This window comes from Ophidiomyces ophidiicola (genome assembly GCF_022830035.1).
Source record: "Ophidiomyces ophidiicola strain CBS 122913 chromosome Unknown scaffold_3, whole genome shotgun sequence".
NCBI classification, from domain to species: domain Eukaryota; kingdom Fungi; phylum Ascomycota; class Eurotiomycetes; order Onygenales; family Onygenaceae; genus Ophidiomyces; species Ophidiomyces ophidiicola.
The window spans coordinates 313,688-333,397 of NW_026054643.1; the positions used below are offsets into that span (position 1 = coordinate 313,688).

Consider the following 19,710-nt stretch of genomic DNA (forward strand, 5'->3'; position numbering starts at 1 on the left):
CTTCTGATCACACGCCTGACTGGCAGTAGCATCATATAATATGCTAGTATAGTTAAATGAATAAACGAATAAACGAATGAATGCAATTGAATCGACTTGACCGCGTTTGGGTGCCTTCGCTGTAGTTAAACGCCTGTACATATTGTCCGACGCTTACGCCGCGGAGGACACCCCACTCTTATGCCGCCGGATGGGGAGTGCCAGCTTGGATCGGGCTTGGGTCGCCTTGTTACGTCTGGGCGACTCAAGGTTGCGCCGGTGCGGTTGGCATGGGGGACGTGAGCGTGGCGGCGGCCAGCACGCGACTGGGCGCTGCTTGCAGAGACTTCCGTCGTCGCCGTCGTTGTTGTCGGACTTCGACCTCTCAGTCACCACAAACGGGAACCCCCAGACGGCCAGGATGTCCGGCCCGCCCAGCATTCGCCATGCGACGACTCACGGTACGTGCCGCCGGTCGCACCGGCACCGAGCACTGGTCTGGAATACAATAGCTAATAGAACTGACCCCTGGCTGACCACAGACGTCCCGACCATCCTCGACTTCATCCGCGCCGGGGCCGCGGCCACCAGCTCGCTGGACCACGTCGAAGCCACCGAGACCAGCCTGCGCGCGACGCTGAACTTCGCCGACTCGCCCGCGGGCCACCCGGGCGTTGCCAGAACGCTGCTGCTGGAGGCGCCCGAGGGCGTGGTGGCGGGCATGGCGATCTACTATTACAACTACTCGACGTGGCGCGCGAAGCCGGGCGTGATCTTGGAGGAGCTCTTCGTGCGGCCCGAGTTCAGACGGCGCGGGTATGCGCGCCGACTCATCGCCGAGCTGGCGGGCGAGGTGCGGCGCATTGGCGGCGTGCGCGTGGAGTGGGTGTGCCTGCGCGACAACGCGGCGGCGCTGCAACTGTACGAGAGCCTGGGCGCCACTCGCATGGAGGACTGGGTGACCTTGCGGGTGTCGGGCGAGGCACTAGACCGGCTGGCGGAAGTATGAAGCTGCTGGGTCGGCTCGTGTACATATATTGTATGTATCAGGCTGGCTGGCGGGTGGTGAGGAGCATGTCGTTGGCAGGCCAGAAAACTCTGACCAGGTTCAGCCTCGCCCGGCTCACCGCCAGCTGGCTGGCGTAAACTCGATCCGGCTTCCGGCAAGCCCAGTGCTGGCCGATAACATTAAACTAATTAGCGCTGGCGCGCCGGGAAAATTTCTGCTGTCGTGCATCTGCCATGATCTGCCCACTGTGGCTGACCCCCTGCATATAAAAATCGCAACCGCATCCGCGTTTCTTGCTTGCTGCCACACCTCCCTGCGTTCTTCTGCACGCTCTTCGTCTTCATCTCAATTGCCATCTGCCCCTGCGCCCGCGTCTGCCTCGCTGTCGCTGTCGCCGTCTGCCTCCTTGTGCCTATCGTAAATTATCTCTGCCTTCTCCAAAATCTTGTCTGTCTACGAGCAGTCCGGCTCGTAGCCCCATCAGCTCTGGCGGTCATCAAGCAGTTTGTTCCTTCAGCCGGCACATGTGTGCTTGCTGGTCTCCCTGTCCAGCAGCTTAAACCGCCATAGGACGCGACGCGACGTCGCTCGTGGATGCTAACAGCATTCGTCTTTTCAATCTGTAGTCCTGCCCTTTGGTCTCTTACTCTCTCTTATTTTCTCCGCTCTACCCGGATGGAAGTATCGCGTGGACCGTTCGTGTGCCTGACTGAACCGGTCAGACAGCCGTGAAGCATCGGTGTCGCCGACAAAAAAAAACATTGCTGAATTCGACAAAGCAAGCCTCGCGCCTATTGCCAATATGCCGGTCTTTGTACAGCGTCTGGTCCAAAGGCTCAAGGGGAAGGATATGGAACTGGTGAACAGCTTCTCAGGTGCGCAGACTCTCGCAAACATCCCCGTAGCTCTATTGCATGGCTAAGACGATTCTTTACAGGCAGTGACATGACGGATGCGAGCTGGCGCCATATGCCCCTCGCAAAGGATTCAACGGCCCCGTCAGTCTTGCGTGCTTTTGCCTCGCTTCCCATGAGCATGGCCTTTGAGTACATGGAATCATGCCGTCAGGGTCTTAGTCAAGCTGAGGCCGATGCCCGTCTGAAAATCGCAGGCCCCAATATCCTGACTTCCAAAAGCCCACCGCCCGCCTGGAAATTGCTGCTGACGATTTTGCCAAACCCGTTCAATATCTTACTGGCCTTCCTGGCGATCATCAGTGTTGCAACACCGGACCCAAACTGGGTAAGTATCTCGAGATCCCCGTGTAGCTTGGAAATTAGCTAATCAGTACCAGTCGACATTTACAATTCTGGTGGTGATGATTTTGATTTCGTGCACAGTGCGCTTCTGGCAGGAATACCGCAGCAACATAGCTGTCATCAAGCTCCAGTCTTCAGTCAGTACAGATATCAAGGTGCGGCGACAATGCCCGAAGTCCGGCAGTCTTATGGAAAGCTCGCAGTCTACGGTGGCAATAATCCATGTGAAGAATCTCGTACCGGGAGACATTGTTGTTATTCAGCCCGGTGTCACTGTCCCTGCAGACTGCCTGGTAGTAGAAGCATCGTCTCTGCAAATTGGCCAGTCAACGCTCACTGGGGAGAGCGAACCATTACGCAAAACCCCTGTATCGGAACCCACGAAGCTTGAGAAAGAGGACGACATGCTCTTCGAGCTCGAGAACATCGCCTTCATGGGAACTAGCGTTGTTTCTGGGAGTGGAATGGGTTTGGTCCTGAGAACCGGTGACGGTAAGCCCTTTTCTCCTCCTAACTTTGGGGCGCAACTGGGTCCTGATTGTCCTCTTAGATGCCTTCATTGCAACGATCATGAAGCAACTGAATAAAAAGAGGCCGATCAATTCATTCCAGCGGGGTATTCGAAATGTGACCTACATGCTAATTGGGTTCATGCTTATTATGGTGCCAATTGTAGGCCATTCCCTCAATACCACCCGCAGGGCTTTAGGAGCTAATGGTGATACAATTAGGTCTTGGGCATTTCTGGAAAAAATACTGGAAACTGGGGAAATGCAGCATTGTTCAGCTTGAGTGTTGCTGTAGGTCTTGTTCCAGAAATGCTACCCGCGATTGTCAACACCAACCTTGCTCGAGGCGCTTTTAACCTTTCAAAGAAGAAGGCCATTGTTAAACGACTTGATTCAGTCCAAAATTTGGGAGGCATGTCAATTCTGTGTAGTGACAAGGTAAAATTCCCTAGCGTATCAATAACTCTAATCCTCGTAGACTAACAGTCACCTCTGGTTACAGACAGGCACACTGACCAAAGATGAAATTACTTTGTCCGACTACCTCGATTGTGCTGGAGATAAGAATAAGGGGGTGTTCCAGTTGGCGTTTATCAATGCGTCCAGCCAAGATCTTCAAGCAAACAACATCGACACCGCCATCACGAAGTTCCAGGCTGAAGCCAAGGTAGAGATCGCGTCATATGAGACAATCTCGCGAATTCCTTTCACCTTCGAAAGACGTCGTTCGAGCTGCATTGTTCGTGGACCAACCAAAAAACTAAAGTTGATTTGCAAGGGAGCTTTCGAGGAAGTGTCTGAACTCTGCACATCGGTTCGTGATGGTTCTGAGGTAGTAAGCTTGGATCCTGAAAGACGCAAAAAGCTCACTGCACAATCCAATAGCCTAAGCTCTGAGGGATACCGGGTGATTCTCGTCGCCTCAAGAGAAATTCGGGAACTCGAAATTGGAGATCCTGATATGATTGAAGAAAACCTCGAATGCCATCTTGTACTTGAAGGTCTTCTCACACTGCTGGATCCACCAAAGGAAGATGCTGCGGAGTCAATTGAACAACTGCAACGCCTGGGTGTCGATGTCCGAATTCTCACGGGTGACAACCTGCCAATTGCCCTCAAACTCTGCCAATCGTTGAACCTTGTCAGTTCCGTTGACGAAGAAAATACCCAAGCTATGACAGGCGCAGATCTGGCTAGACTTGAAGGTACAGAACAGTTTCACAGTGCCATTAGGACGTGCAAGGTGTTTGCAAAACTTACCCCTGCCCAAAAGGGCCAGGTCGTCCTGAGTCTGAAGCAAAATGGAGATTGTGTTGGTATGCTCGGCGATGGCATCAACGACTGCGTTGCCCTGAGGTTGGCGGATGTCGGGATTTCTGTTGATTCGGGTGCAGGTGTTGCTAAAGACTGCGCAGACGGTGAGTGAAACTATTTATGGACTAACAGAGCCAGTTGCTGATTGTTTCTGGCAGTGATCCTTACTGAGAAGGGACTGAACATCATTGTTGGCGCCGTAACAATGGGCAGAGTTACGTATGGTAACACCATCAAGTATATCAAGGTATGTGCTATCCTATATTTGTTGATATAGGAGTGAGCTCACTCAGTGTCTAGATGGTTGCCTCTTCAAATTTTGGTAATGTATTCAGTATTCTCATTGCCAGTTCATGGCTACCGTTTGAGCCGGTAAGTTAATTCTCCAAATATTCACTCTTAGATGTGGTCTGTACTAACTTCTCACTAGATGACCAGTTTGCAACTTCTTGTTCAGAATCTACTTTACGACATCAGTCAGGTCGCAATTCCCTGGGATCGAATGGATGAAGAATACTTGCAGGAGCCGAAAAAATGGAATCCTTATGGTAAACTAAAAAGTATACCATCGGTATATGCAATGTTGACTAACGCATGTTCACAGATCTGCTTCGATTCATCGTTGTACTTGGCCCAACCAGCTCAACCATCGATATGCTGACTTTCTCCCTCGGATGGTTTTACTACGGTGTTCAGGATGCCAATAACATTGAAGGCGTTAAGATGTTTCGTACCCACTGGTTCTTGCAAGGGTAAGCTAGCCCTTTCCAACCATCCAAGAAGCCGCCAGATTGACCCTATTTTTGTTTAGCTTGCTCACGCAGACCATCATTGTCCATCTCCTGCGTACCGCCAAAATCCCTATCATCCAAAGCAATGCTTCAAAGGCCTTGATAGCATCAACGATCTTGATCACGCTCATTGGGTTCTTCATCCCGTACGTACCGCCATTCCAGAAGGCTTTTCAATTTGTGCGGCCTGCGAACACCTATGTCGGATTTCTCAGTGCGGAATTACTATTGTACTGTCTGGAGGTGCAGCTGGCGAAAGTGATATACAAGCGCATTTTCCGCGGAGCGTGGCTCTAGACAACTATTGTTGAGAACTATTCCCATGTTAAAAATAAAAATGCGTTCTGGAGGTGTGACTAGTAATTATTCCAACAATGATTGCTGGTATGCGACTGGAAAAGCTTATTGGCTGGCAGGGTGGTGTTCAACACGAAGACTTTTCCATGTCGCGGAGGATTTTCAAATTGTCTTACTAAATTGAGAGAACTTGGTGTATTTTGTTGTTTGGAAATGAAATTGGGTTTCTTGGGAATTTGTATGTATCTAAATTGAATAATTACATACCTAGTGCTTTGCGTGGTTTGATTCAAAAAGTGGCAGCTGGTACACTTCCTTAGCTACAACAGCTTATCCAAAAAAAGAACACCAGCTTTTGTTGGTGCTCATGGTAGAGCCATTGTCAATGATGAGAACCGATAGTACGAGTTCTTTATTAAGGACAGCATCATCTGAAGGAAAGGGAAATTCTTTCACCGGTGGGTGAGTCGTCCGCTCTCCTCCGTATGCGACCTGTAGATGCTGCAATGATATATAGGGAAAACTAAGGAGTACCTTGCCGTTGAATACATCGCCGTTTTCCCGAGATATCAGAGTCAAAAACGCCGGGGACGTGGGACAATCACTTAGTATCTGAAGGGCCCTATCATGCAGCGACAGTGCCATGGTTCCGGCCCCATTGTTCAAGTAACTGTTCAGTACGATACTCTGTGGCCCAGCCAAGGTCGCTCTCGATACCTCTAAGCAGGTTCAAAACAGTTTGCCTTTTTCGACTATCTGTCAAGCATTGGCCACTCACAAACAACGGCTGGACAGAGTTAATACGCACGGATGCTTCAGGTCGAGACATGGATATCCCGCATATTTCATGACAATGGAGCTGAATCTCATCCTTCGCTGGCCTGTTTGCCATAGTTGCCCGTTGGATGGCAAGTTGAGGTGGCTTATTGGCTAGAAGCAGGATGCGAGCCATGTGGTAGTGTTGCATTGCAGACGCACACATAGGCATACTATACCAAATTTTCGTAAAGGGATAGAGCTCTTGATTAGGTTCGAGTGATGGAGGATAATGGTCGATTCGCGCACATGGTCTGAAGGCCTCGGGCAGCCCACAGTACCACGTATCCATTTCCGTTTTCAGCTGAAGCCATTGAGTAGCAGATGCCGTATCTGCATGTCTCGTGCTAACCACATAATTCACAATCTTAGAAGACAACCATACCATGGCATTTGATACCATATCTTCCGCCATAACACTGTCCGTTGTGGCAGATGTGTTGCTTGGCTGAACAAGACCTGAGCCGTCCAAGAGGAGGCCTGCCTCTTTCCACAAGAATAAATCATCCGTGTCCAGTCTACATTTGCATTTGTTGATAACTAGATACTGTCAGTAAGCTGCCTGCTCAGCTACCAAACAAGTCTTACAAGCCGATAAATAGTCCTGCCGGGCAAAGTTCCAGAACGTTGCCTTTCTTGCCCTTGAAAAGCTCGCCGGCCGTGCTCGTGAAAAGAACGATGCGCCATCAAGTGACATTCGTTGTTCTTGCGACATCATCCCAATTTCCGAAATGTCCAGCAGAGACTTCACGCCGCTTAGATGGCGATTCCATGCCAGGCCTGTTGCATCCAAAAACTCATAGACGGACAAAATTGCAGTTGCAGTGAGCACCTCATCGGACTGGATATTGCAAATTTGTCCATTAGAGAACCTTCTACGTCTGTTATGCGCGTGGGTATATTCGTTTCCATCGCAGGATCTGGTTTCATGCCATCCCCCTCGACTATCTGTGGGACTTTGGCCGTCGTGTTGTAGTGTTTCCATAAGAAACTGAATAGCTTTGGCATAATAAGCAGCTCCAAGAAGATGCCAGTTGGTGTTTTCAATGCCAGGCCAAGATTCAATAGTTGGCTGCCTACCGTGAAGAATACTAGGCTTGCCTTTCATCCCTTTAACTCTACCAAGATGCTTCGCGGCGTATGCACAGGCAGCATATCTGAGAACGGGTGTGGTAACAGCCTTAGCAGGCACATAAGACGCGAAATAAGCCCCAAGGTCGAAAAGATCCATCCTTGAAAATATCAATAACACAACATGCTACAAAGTATAGCACACTTACCATTTTCCAGGGGATTCTGAGAAATGTCGAAGTAAAAATGCAATTTTAATATCCGTCTCAACGTTCTGCTCCAGCCCTGTATGAGAAAGAAGTGCTTTCGAGGTTACTGGGAGGCCAACTATAGCATCAGGCGGACGAAGGGTTGGGTCGATGTATGGAGACACAGATCGAGAAGGCAAATTGATGTTACTAGTCGACGTTATTGAGGCAGATGGGGAAGGAGGGTCAACTGGGTTTGCTGGGTTTGGGGGAGGGATGCTGCTTTCTGGAGGATATTGAGATCCAGCCTGGCTGAATCTGAGATGTGTGTGCACAGCGGAGTTTCCTGGCAGTGGGGCTGCATTCGCTATGGAAGCCTGCTGCTGTGGTTGCAGACCGTGCGCGTCTCCTGCTGCAGCTGCAGATAAAGCTTCAAGGCCGTGGGCCTGGGCTGCACTCTGGCTAGCTAGGTCTATCCTCCTCCCATGCCACGGGTCTGAGAGCTCACTTGCAGTCGTATTTTCGAAGACATTCAGAGAGATATCCAGTTTCTCCGTGTACGGGTCCGTGACGTTGATAAACGTCACTGCTCCCTCTCTACGTCAGCAAAATATTCTCCCAGTAGAGCTGCCTCAGTAACACACCCTGCTTCGGAATTTCCAACCAGACACTATCCTCATCAAATGTGTTTTTGTACGAATAAAACCCCCCCAATCCACGACAGTCTTTAGGCGCGTTGCTGTCATTCCTGTTCATCGACGCATTCTGCTGGTGTCGAAACACAATCCCATCGCTGGGCCGGCACTCTCTTGATGCCTTGCGGCACTGAGAGCATTCTGGCTTCCGTTCGTCGCATTTCAGCTTACGCGCACGGCATGTTAGACTATATTTATACCGGCAAGAAAGTCCATGTCAGTCACACAGGTCCACATAGTCAGGCGTCTCGTTTTCCACACACCAGCCCGTTCTCGACCGCATTTCGAACACAACAGCGAAGATGTCTAATCCGTCATTTGTATGCACGTAGGAAGAGTGCTTTCCGTTGGGGAAGCGCGGTTATGTATCCTTGCTCGGTTCCAAGGCTTCCGTCTCGCGTGCGATAATGGTCGGAAGAGAGCAGCAGACTCCAACTGCCTGGTCAAGTAAAACATCACTGTCACGAAAGTGGGGTTGGCGGGCGGTAACCAAGATTTGAAAATCGATATATGTAAGGAAAGCTAATGCTGCTCCGTTTCGCTCACCGAGTGAAGCTGTAGGTGAATTGACTTTAGAACTTTGAGTTGGCTTGTTCACCAGTTGCATAACTACTTGGGGGGAGTTTAGGGACAGTTAATGTTAATTATTTACGACAGCGACCACAGATATTAAGGGCATGTTGTCTACAGAACTACATCGCTCGAATAAGGAGTAAGGCATTAGAAACTCGTTGCAGGTTGCATAAAGGAACAGGATAGGCAAAGCTCAGAGCAACAGCCGGCCTTCACAGAAGGATTCGAAAAGAATGGGAACAAAGAGCACTTTGAAGGCAGGTACTTAGGTAGTTGAGTGATTAGGCGATTACAAAGACAAAGCATCCTCTAGGAACCAAATGTATCCTTTGGAAAGCAGTATGTCCACGCAACCAAATTCTAAGCAAAACAAGGGTAGTCGTCTTTACCTAGGGCAAGAAAATAGCGGAAAGGATTCAAGAAATCGTTTTCAAGATCAAGAGAGAGGCAAAATATTAAAACAAAATAAACTCCCTCAATAGTACCAACCGAAAATAAAAGACCTTGCACGGGTATTTGCCTCCTCCGTAACGCCGATTTTTTGCTGAGTATTATTCGTTAGAAAAAAGTGATAAGGAAAGTGTCGAGATTAGATCGCTGGAACGCCAGGCGCACGTTGACGAATAGAGTCAAGAAGGTACTCGGGAGGCAAACGTCTAAGGTCTGGTTTCCGGTCCATGCCTTGCGGAGCACTGACATATCCTTGTCTTCGCCGCCGGATACGGCCAAGAATGATGCCAATAAGAACAATTAAGAATATGCAACCAAGCGCAATACAGAAGGAAATGAGTACAACAATGCCCCTGGAAAGCCCTTGACCTATTATGATAATCAGTAAGATGGAGTTTAAAAAAGTAATAGAGGGGAACGACTTACGGCTGCCACTGATTTTGATTTCATTCTCAGAGAACAGTCCGCTAATGCTTCCTGGTTTGCCATCCGAAGTGCTGGATAAGATTAAAGGCTCTACTGTTGTTCCATTATAAATCGCTCCAGAAACCATACCAAACCTCGGCAATTGAATCTGGCCAGTTAACAGCAGCGCTTGTCTTCTTTCAAGAAATGGGGTTTCCTCGTGGTTTTCGCGAAGTCCAAGTATTTGAAGCCCAAGAATCGTCGTCTGCTCACCAAAAAGGGAGCCTGGGGAGCGAAACTCTGTACCATCGTAGTACACGAGGAATGTCGAACCGCTTGCAGACTTGCCGGCTACCCACAACCGAGAGCCGTCTTGCCTAGCAAGACCGAGTGCAGTAACCGGACCGGTAATTAAATCGGAAGATTTCCCAGTAATTGTGGACCAAGTCTGTGTTTTCGCATCAAAATTTGCAAGCGTTGTTCTGTTTCCCCCAACGGTTATATTTCCAGCAGCAATGAGCTTTTCTTTTGAGGCCCATATTAGGGAAGAAATAGCCCCTTGAAGGTTTGTTCCAGGCCGAACCCACTGCGAGGGGCCTGTTTGAAAAGTACACACACCGGGGCATGGTAGAGAGCTTGCAGTATCGAATTCGCCACCAACATAGATATCATCAGATCCTGGACGTGGAGAAATAGAATTAATAACAACATTGCTACCATCTAGTAGTCCAGGTTGTTGTTCAAGATAGTCTTTCTTTGCGAGGTCGTAAACGACAAGTCCCTGGGTATTTGATGAACGAACACGGCCTGTTACTTTGCCGCCTAGGAAAAGGGAGTCTCGATGTACCGCGGCAGATAAAAATGTAGAATTGGACTGAATGCCAGGTTTGAGTCCAGTCACCTTGTCACCATCAGCACCATCAATGAGAAGGACGTTGTTAATGTCGGAGCCATCCGATGCCATTGCAGTGAAATGGCCAACTAAGATCGTGTTATTGCGCCCGGAGCCCTTATCGAACAAACCGGTAGTTACAGACTGAGATCCATCTCGATTCAACACAGCCCGTTTTCTTCCCGATGATGATCCAGATGTTTGCTGGATTTTAACGGGAAGGGGTTGGAGGGCAAGGCCATTCTTATCCGTCAGGGCAACAGCACCATGGGATGAGATGCCGCCGGATGCAAGCGTGCCAGCCAGTATTGTATCATTTCTTTCTAGGATAGACGTTGTAAGTTGGCCCGCATAAGCCATCTGATTGATATCCAGTTCTTGAAGCCATTTCTTTCTAGATGGGACCCAAACTGCAAACCCTTTGGCAGGTATAGCTCGACGCCCGTCTGAAGCCTCTATTTGGGAGAAATCACCACTCACGGCGATGGCTGTTTCCACTCTACTAGACGAGACATTCACGGGAAGAAGCACAAGAGTACGTACGATACCGTTAACGCCCGAACCTAAAGGCAGCCAAGTATCGTCTGACGGTGTGTAGGCTGCAACGTGTCGCAATCTGGAGTTCCCGCCTTTTGACAAGTCTGTAAAATTCCCCCCCGCGTATACCACATTGTCGAGGGAAATCAACGAAGTTACCGCCGCGTTCAAGCCTTCACCGTTCAGACCAGATGCGCGGCCATCACGAAGAGACAGGATATTGTGGATAGTTGAGTTCGAAAAGTTACCGCCCACAAATAGGGTATTATCCACATATATCAATGAGTCGACCAATGCCCCGCGACCAAGATCAGTTCCCGCCCTATTAACAGCGGAAGAGGAAAAATTAGTGCTTGACTGTTTTTCTTTCGGGTCATATTCATATAAGCCATTGAGACCTCCAGTAGATGATATCAATTGAAAGCGAACTCGAGAGGCAACAACGTTAATAGTTCCTTGACCTGTCTGAGCGGAGACTGTAACTCGAGGTCGAAAGTTACCATTCCCAGCGTCGACCCTTCCTAGATAAATTTGATCATACTTGTCGAAGTTATTGGTTTGGTGAATGAAAGTTTGAACAGGGCTGTCTGATTGGGCAAAAAAGTTACCGGTGACATTAACAATACCACGGGTGGCACAAGTTCCATCTTTGATACATCCGGGAGTGAAAATTGTTACTGAGTAGTTACCGGACTGCTTGATGTCTGGAAACATTGAAACGGACGTAGAAGCACTTGTCAATGAATCAACTTGTGCACTGAGAAAATCAGAACTTTGGCGATCTGGAATCACAGTCCAACTTCCAGTGTTAGTAGATGATGAGGCAAATGGAATATTAGCACAAGTTGGTTCATTAAAACTGTTCACGGCATATGCATAGATGTCTGCGATAGTAGATAACGTAAGTAGCGGACCCAATTAAACAAGGGATAAGACTTACCGTCTTGAAAGAGCTCGATGCCATTCAGCCCTCCGCCTTGGCCATAAAACTCAATGATCTCAAGTCTAAAACCGCTCATTCCGACAATATTGACGAAGTGAAAGTCCCGAAATTCTTCTGCTGGATCGTCTGACAGCGGGCACCTGGCGTCGCATGCCATTTCTGCACCAGTCTTTGGGTCAGTGTAAGTAAGGTTTAAAATTCCGGAGTCGGGTAACGCGATGAATCGAAATGTTCTGGTCCCACGTCCTTCAAAGCGGGTGTTCCAAAGTCTCAATTTCGTAGGCTGATATCCGAATTTCATCTGAGCATTCCAAAATCCGGCCTGCTGATCCGAAAGAAGCCATGTGGTGCCTTCACCGTCTCGTTTTGAGGCTTTACAGACAATATTGCGGGGGTCACCAAGCCCTGGTCGAATGTTGCTCCCACCGGCGGATATCTCAGCGGTTTCCAAATTGATCATCTGCTGATCCTTGAGAGACGGTGTTGTTGTGTTTCCGAGCCCATCGAACGAACCTCCAAATATAACTTTATCCCCTTGGCCTTTAATGATTGAAAGCACGGGTCCATTAAAGCCGCCGAAAGGAAGGTTGGAAAATCCAGAGTCCCGAGACCAAGAAATAGCATTTGAAGAGTTTGATCGTTTAAAATCGCCGCCAACATAAACTTTATCGGAATCGCAGAGCAAAGCAGAAACTCGACCCGACAAATTGGGAATCGCGGACACTTTTCCTGATTGCGTGTCGAACAGCGCAAGGGCCTGAGACTCAGTTCCTCCTAGACTAGTAAAGTTACCTCCTACGACAAGAGCGGTCAATGCCCCATCTTTCGATTTTAATGGGCACAGGGCTAAGATGTCCGCGTCGGCAGAGGATATGGGGGCAAGGCCGCCATTAGGCAACGGCGCAATGAGCGACTGGGACTGGGAACCGTTGTAAACTGCAAGCACTTCGTCTCTCTGTTGTTGAAATGTAAATAACGAAATCGCATCGAAATTACCCGTCAGGGTGATTCGACCAAGGGGTCCAAGGTCGAGCTGTGGAGAAGGAACGGGGGTAAAGAGCGTCGATTGCACTAAAGGAACGATAAGAAGGGAAAGTAGATGCGATGGCCCTAGGAGTGAGACATTGCCAGGCGGAAACAGTGAGGAGAACCTCATTGTTCTGCCGTGGAGGACACTGGCAGTGCGATGTTGCAAGTCTCTCGGTTAAGGAGGCGAGAATCAACCTATGGGCGGACGAGGGAAAACATGACGCGACAGAAGAGCAGAAGAAAGAAAGAATACAAACCAAACAAGCAACACGAAACCCAGACGCTGCTCGTGGGGCCTGATGGTGATAATGAAAAGGAGTGGATTTGGTGAGTGTTGTAAGAGAGCGAACGACGAACCTCAGGCTGTTGAGCTTGTGGTTTGGAAATTGAAGTGCACAGGTCACCTGTTGCAAAGGGGAAACCGGTGTTCCACCAATACCGCTGACAGTACCGTAAATTACCGGTGGCGGGGTGACGATTGGCTGGCGTTGGCCCTGTCTTGAGGTTATGTAAGCATTTACCCCTGGCGCCAGTGGAGAAATGATTATCCTGAAGCGTCCCGCCCAATCAAGCTTAGCGGCGGGCGTGATCCATGGGTTGGCTGATTGCGGCCAACGGCGGGAGACGAAGAGAGAGCATCGCGGCTGAGCCACCTCACAGACAATGCGCACACTACCGGTCGCCTACGGAGTACACAGATACGTTACCTACCCGAAATCCTCCCGCTAGAATTCTGACAGACGTCTGAGACGTCTTAGGGTCCCGTATGATCCTAGTTCATGCGCCGTGACAGCAGCAAATAATGTCATTTTTCACTCGCGCCCCCGGCTAATATCCCGTTTATTATTAGGCTATCTCCCTGCTTGGGCGGCAGAAGATTCTTTGCGGGGATTTTTTTTCATGCATACTGGATGTCTTTCTACTGCATGTCCGGTGGGGTCCACCAACCGTGAGTAGTAACTAATAATAATAATGTTGGTGTGGAATATGCACTCTCACTCGGCGAGGTCTCTTATTGACCACTTTTCGCGCAACGCCGCCTGCATCAGGCCTCTCACCAATCATACCGACGTTTATACCAGTACAGAACGATACGGGTTGTGGTCTCCCAGGTACAGAATTTTCCGTACGGAGAACTTACTCTTACCGGTAATAATATAAGCTGTTGTATCTTATCCTTGGTCTTATTATAACCGACAAAATCCCGACCCCATGCCACCTACGGTAAATACTCCGTACGGAGTACTGACTAACAATAATATGGATTTCCCTCGCGACCATCAAGTGTTCTTCAAGGCTTTTCCACCAAAGACAGCTGCGCAACGTACTTCATTCTGAGCAATTTCCCATCAGACCAGAGTGTTTACTATTGTCTTAATTCTTGCTTCGAGGTGCTTTCGAAAGATCAGGCCTTGACTGGGTGTATACGTAGACATCAGTTGGACACAAACGCTGCATTCTTGGCAACCGCTTGATCGTGTCATCGTGACGATGGCCACACATCGAACTTCTTAAACAAGGGGTTTAGGCTTCATCCTCCATGGATTCCCGAAAATGTTGTTCCTCCCAGAATCACAGTGTTACAGCCGTCTTCCAAGGCGTTGGCTCTTTTTTTGAACATGACACAGAACTTTACAATGAGCATAAACAGCGGGTGCACCTCGAATGAATTGCTACCGATTTAGCTTAGTTCTTAAAAAAAGTACTCGGGTCTTGAAGAGAACACAGGAGCTAGATCTACATCCCATTGAGATATTAACCGCTACTATGCTGATATTTTCTGAATGTGGAAGTCAATATCGAATCTCTAGCTGGAAGGATTTCACTCGTTTACAGACCATTTCCTTCCTTAGGGTAATGTCGATATTTCTACTTCACTTTCAAATTAATACAGGTATTGTTCATTTATTTATTCAAGATGGAGGGCAACATCTAAGTACGGAATATGCAGTACAATATAAGAATGACCTGGCTCACAGGGCGGTCCGTTTTATCAGAAAATCCCTGTGCAGATATCACGCGAACCAAGATCTTGTAATAGAAGGGGCTAGCCTGGGAGCAGGGAGCTTATGAGGCTCTCAAAAGAAGTTTTGGGCCTAGTGTCTTGTCTTTACTTTGAGCCAGCTGAGATTCAGTTTTGAGGTGGCCGATTTCATGTTCTTTATTGGGCTGCTTTATATAGAGTAACTGCCTGGACATAAACTCTTCATTTTCAACCAATACAGAACATATACGCCTTGCGGATGTAAGAATCCACTGCCGTACATAAGTCCTTAATCGAAACACTCGGCGGCCTACTCTAGCCTAATCGCACACATTTTGAACCTCCATTCTCTAACTTATAGGAACGACTTCAATGTATCCTCTAGAAGCCTAAGCGCGCCAGCCAATTTAGGTTTAGCGCTAACTTTGATAAAGTGGTTTTGGACGCGACACTACAAAGCTATCGCGACAGAGCTTCACAACTGAACTTCCTCTACCACGACGAACCAGCACTTCAAACGTATGATAGATTGAATATACATATCACGCGACTGCAGGAATTCTGCCTAGCAGCCTCTCCAATATGTATGTTTCATTTACCCACCACAACTAGGACGATCCATTGACACAGCCTAGGGAGAGCTTTGAAAATATCTACCTTGATCTATCGAAACAGTCGGGAAAATGCAAACTTGCTGAAAGTGGGCTAGGCTGGAAACCATCGGGAGAAGGAGAGACATTTACGCTTGATAAAAGTAATGTTGGGGCCGCCCAGTGGAGCCGTGCTGCAAAAGGCTATGAGTTAAAGATTCTGCCGCGCACTGGTGGTGTTATCCAGCTTGATGGCTTCGATCAAGAGGTAGTTTTTGGATAGTATTCCCGGACTAGCATGACTGCTAACTCTTGAATGGCTTAGGACTTCGAACGCACTAGCAAAGCATTCAAGCTATGGTATGGCGTAAACCTTGAAACTCGAGAACATGCCCTTCGAGGCTGGAATTGGGGCAAAGCAGATTTTGGGAAAGCAGAATTGTCGTTCAATGTTCAAAATAAGCCCGCATTTGAAATTCCGTATTCAGAAATCTCGAATACGAACTTGGCGGGAAGAAATGAAGTTGCCGTCGAATTCTCACTTCCAACCGATGGTGTTTCAAACGGAACAAATGGGCAGCCTGGAAGCACAAAAAATCGTGGTAAAAAGGCTGGTGCTGGGAAAGATGAGTTAGTCGAAATGAGATTCTATATTCCGGGTACTGCAGTAAAGAAGGACCAAGGAGAGGAGGGAGATGAAAAGAGTGCCGATGGCGAAGAGCCTGAAGAACAAAATGCTGCCAACCTTTTTTATGAAACATTAATTGACAAAGCTGAAATCGGCGAAGTCGCGGGAGATACTTTTGCGACATTTCCAGATGTGTTGCATCTTACTCCAAGGTAAAATTTCCAACCACTTTACTTCGTTTCATTTGCTAAAAAACACCAGAGGACGGTTCGATATCGATATGTACGAAAATTCTCTTCGTCTTCGCGGTAAAACATATGATTATAAAATCCAATATCAATCCATCAAGAAATTCTTCTTGCTGCCTAAAAATGATGATACGCACACATTGATTACGCTTGGATTAGACCCTCCTCTGCGACAGGGCCAGACCAGATATCATTTTCTTGTCATGCAACTAAAGCTAGACGATGAGTATAACCTTGACCTAAACATGACTGAGTACACAACATCTTCCCGAGCTGCCAGGCACACTACACAAGCTAATATTATGCAGCGAATTACTTCAAACACGGTATAAGGATAAACTCCAAGCTCATTACGAGGAACCTATTCACCAGGTCATCACGAAAGTATTCCGCGGTCTTTCTGGAAAAAAGGTCATTTTACCATCCAAAGATTTTATCAGGTCAGCACAAACTCACTGCCGCAATGGCGAAAATAACTCAGCTCCCTCCGAATCGTTTAAACGGATTAGGATCAGAAATACTAATAGTCAATCCAGTCACCACCAGCACAGCGGTATCAAATGTTCAATCAAAGCAAACGAAGGCCTTCTATTCTGTCTCGATAAAAGCTTCATGTTTGTCCCTAAACCTGCAACGTACATCCAAATCGAGAACATATCTGTCATTACTATGTCGCGTGTTGGTGGCGCGGTATCAACTAGCCGGACCTTTGATATTACAATGACCCTTAAGGGTGGCGGCGATCATCAATTTATCAACATCAACAGGTCAGGGTTCTAGTAGCAGGGACGAACATTTTTTAACTGAGCTAACAATGATATAGAGAGGAGCAACAACCATTAGAGGAGTTTTTCAAAGCAAAAAATATCCGTTTCAAGAATGAAATGGCTGAGGATGTAAGTGCTGTTATGAGCAACCTGAATGGCATTGCCGCTTGGAATTTCCAGGCCTTCTCGGCCTTAATTACCCAAGCTGGAGAATTTGAACTAAGACTCACTTTTGTACTAGGCTTCTGCACTTATTGCCGAGGCGCTCGACAATGACGAACTCATGGATTCCAGTGAGGACGACGTCGCAGGGGCTAACCGAGGATCGGCGGATGAGGACGAAGAGTCGGTCGATGAGGACTTCCAGGCTGAATCGGAATCGGACGTGGCCGAGGAATACGATTCTGCTCATGAGAGCAGCGGTAGTGGTAGCGATGCTGAAATGGAAGACGCCAACGATGCTAACGGACCAGATGAGGAAGAGAACAATAGGCCGAAGAAGAAAGTCAAGGCAGAAAAGTAATGATTGGCGTTGCTTCTGGTATGCGACACATTTGATAGTATGTAACTAGGAGATTCGAAAATATCTTCTGATGTCATTCTAAAAGGACTTGACCATATTTTGTACTTACTACCGGAATTTTCTATCCTACAGAGGCGCATTGAGAGACCCCTGCAACGAATTTTAGTTCGTATATGTATTCTATGCCGTTTCGAGAATATCAGTACTCTTGTTCACGCAATTACTACTTTTAGAACCTCATATCAGGTATCACCCTCCCATTCCTGTGAATATCAACTGCGAATGTCCTCCCCAAATATGCCCAACCTCCATCCATAAGGTTCCAATTCATAGCTATATCACGTGATTGACCAAGTTGATTAAGGTTTAGCGTGTCTTGAGGCGCGCGCTGGTCTGCCTGGAGCTCATGAATGCTCAATTGACGCCTTTGAAGCAGTGAGGAACGCCTATTGTTACCTACCGACTCTTTATTGACCATGGTAATAGCTGATCTACACTAATATACTTCTTATATTATCTCGATTTCTTTCACCAGCGGCTCTTGTCAAAACCTTCGTTGAGCAAACTTCGTTACGCGTTACCAACATCTTTAAACCGAAAGCCCTCACCTTGACTTCTTCCTCACAATGGCCGCGGCATATAGCAAGAAGACGAACTCCGACTTAATCGAGATGCTCAAATCTCGAGGGCTCACTCATACTGGAAAAAAGGCCGACTTGGTCGCGCGACTTGTCGAGGCCGATAAAGCCGCGGCGGAGACCAGTGGAGCTGCGAGCGCATCAGCGAAAGCCGACGCCGCTGCTGACGACGTTATTGACTGGGACGATGATGCGACCACCCTGGAGCCTACGGCCGCAGCCACCGTCGCTGTAAGCACCAATGCGACTGACGCGAATAGTGCGGTGGGCGCAAAAGAAACTGCTGCAACTTCAGCCACCACAGCAAAACAAAAGATCGACACTGACCCTTCGACTACTCATGATTTAACTGTTAAAAAACCAGCTGATCCAAAAGAAGCGTCAACGACAACATCTGCCGGTGAAACAAAGGACGCGAATGGTGCCGTTGAAGGAGAGACCGTTGAAGCAAAGGTAGCGGGAAATTATAGTATGGGCTTGGCCACTACCGACATTGATACTGAGCTCGAGAAGCGCAAGAAGAGGGCAGAAAAGTTTGGCATTGTCGACGATGACGGTACTAAAGAGGCGCAAAAGGCAGCTGAGAGGGCGAAACGATTTGGAACTGGAAGTGCTACTTCCTCGGGTGTGAAGGGCTTAGATGAGCCATTGCCAGAACAGGCAAGGAAGAGAGGACGTGGTTTTGATGATGGAGACAGTTATCATCGAGGTGGGAAACGACGAAACTTCTCCGGAAGAGGACGAGGGCGTAACACTCGAAGAACCCGCGACGATAATGGGTCCAGCTATGGGAACAAAGCGAGCAACTGGAGTGAACAAGATCGCAGTGCGATGGAAAAGAGAAGGGCTCGCTTCGGCTAATTGTCTCACAGTTGTGTTGCTACTGACATACGTCTGGTACAATATATTTTCGTCCTCGACCTATATTCATGGGTTTCCTTTATGTCTTGTCCGAACGAACGATCTGTTCCTCTATGTTATGATTTCACTGGTTCTGGAGTTAAATGGAAATGAAATTCGCGAAGAAGATCGTTAATGCTTTTACCCTCTTCGAATGGAGATATTTTCACGCTTTACTTTTCGGCATGGCCGCCTTCTTCCCTTCAACCATTGCATTAGTATATTATCCGATGTTATCCCCAACCAAGCTGTATGCGTTGATGGACCGAGAGTAAAAGTCGGGTTAGATGTGTGATGTAGAAACGGTTCCTTAAGCTGTTGGCTCGACTCTTTTTGCCCAACAACCGGATACCAAACACCTGTCTGGAACGCCATTGCTAGAAAAGCACCCAGCCTTGCATTATGGGCCATAAGTTGGCAATAATACCGGATACGTATTATTCATATGACTGCACACATATGGCTGAGTATGAATGGCATGGCTCATGTACGCCCGCTATTCTCTCAAGCCTCATCTATCAACATGGCATGGGCACAGTTTCACATGTGCCATCGCTGAATTTAACCACCCTGAGGGGTTCGCCTTCACAGAATGGCGCAATGCTGTCCTACCAGAATCGCTCCGAGTATCAGTGGAAGGGACACAGTGGTTACACATCCTCAGGAACGCCGAGT

The 19,710-nt window shown here is 48.1% G+C and overlaps 6 protein-coding genes across 6 annotated transcripts; 4 read left to right on the forward strand and 2 right to left on the reverse strand.

The window, feature by feature from the left end:
- Window positions 1-400: 400 nt before the first annotated feature.
- On the forward strand, window positions 401-988 carry ats1 (Peroxygenase 1; the record flags this gene model as incomplete). Its single annotated transcript, XM_049250250.1, has 2 exons — window positions 401-440; window positions 522-988. The coding sequence occupies 2 exons, from the start codon at window positions 401-403 to the stop codon at window positions 986-988; spliced, it is 507 nt and encodes a 168-aa protein (XP_049110610.1).
- An 802-nt stretch (window positions 989-1,790) lies between these two features.
- On the forward strand, window positions 1,791-5,158 carry LOZ57_001159 (uncharacterized protein; the record flags this gene model as incomplete). Its single annotated transcript, XM_049250251.1, has 11 exons — window positions 1,791-1,863; window positions 1,926-2,230; window positions 2,283-2,739; window positions 2,798-2,919; window positions 2,979-3,194; window positions 3,259-4,174; window positions 4,229-4,317; window positions 4,371-4,442; window positions 4,501-4,618; window positions 4,675-4,822; window positions 4,882-5,158. 11 exons carry the CDS (start codon window positions 1,791-1,793, stop codon window positions 5,156-5,158), a joined length of 2,793 nt encoding a protein of 930 aa, XP_049110611.1.
- A 625-nt stretch (window positions 5,159-5,783) lies between these two features.
- On the reverse strand, window positions 5,784-7,989 carry LOZ57_001160 (uncharacterized protein; the record flags this gene model as incomplete). The annotated part of the gene is made up of 4 exons (XM_049250252.1): window positions 5,784-6,514; window positions 6,563-7,206; window positions 7,255-7,819; window positions 7,878-7,989. 4 exons carry the CDS (start codon window positions 7,987-7,989, stop codon window positions 5,784-5,786), a joined length of 2,052 nt encoding a protein of 683 aa, XP_049110612.1.
- A 1,101-nt stretch (window positions 7,990-9,090) lies between these two features.
- Window positions 9,091-12,884, reverse strand: LOZ57_001161 (uncharacterized protein; the record flags this gene model as incomplete). The annotated part of the gene is made up of 3 exons (XM_049250253.1): window positions 9,091-9,320; window positions 9,378-11,669; window positions 11,726-12,884. 3 exons carry the CDS (start codon window positions 12,882-12,884, stop codon window positions 9,091-9,093), a joined length of 3,681 nt encoding a protein of 1,226 aa, XP_049110613.1.
- Window positions 12,885-14,524: 1,640 nt separating this feature from the next.
- Window positions 14,525-17,497, forward strand: POB3 (FACT complex subunit; the record flags this gene model as incomplete). Its single annotated transcript, XM_049250254.1, has 8 exons — window positions 14,525-14,693; window positions 15,176-15,260; window positions 15,377-15,599; window positions 15,657-16,171; window positions 16,221-16,460; window positions 16,516-16,974; window positions 17,031-17,103; window positions 17,216-17,497. The coding sequence occupies 8 exons, from the start codon at window positions 14,525-14,527 to the stop codon at window positions 17,495-17,497; spliced, it is 2,046 nt and encodes a 681-aa protein (XP_049110614.1).
- A 626-nt stretch (window positions 17,498-18,123) lies between these two features.
- Window positions 18,124-18,996, forward strand: LOZ57_001163 (uncharacterized protein; the record flags this gene model as incomplete). Its single annotated transcript, XM_049250255.1, has 1 exon — window positions 18,124-18,996. The coding sequence occupies one exon, from the start codon at window positions 18,124-18,126 to the stop codon at window positions 18,994-18,996; it is 873 nt and encodes a 290-aa protein (XP_049110615.1).
- Window positions 18,997-19,710: the final 714 nt, after the last annotated feature.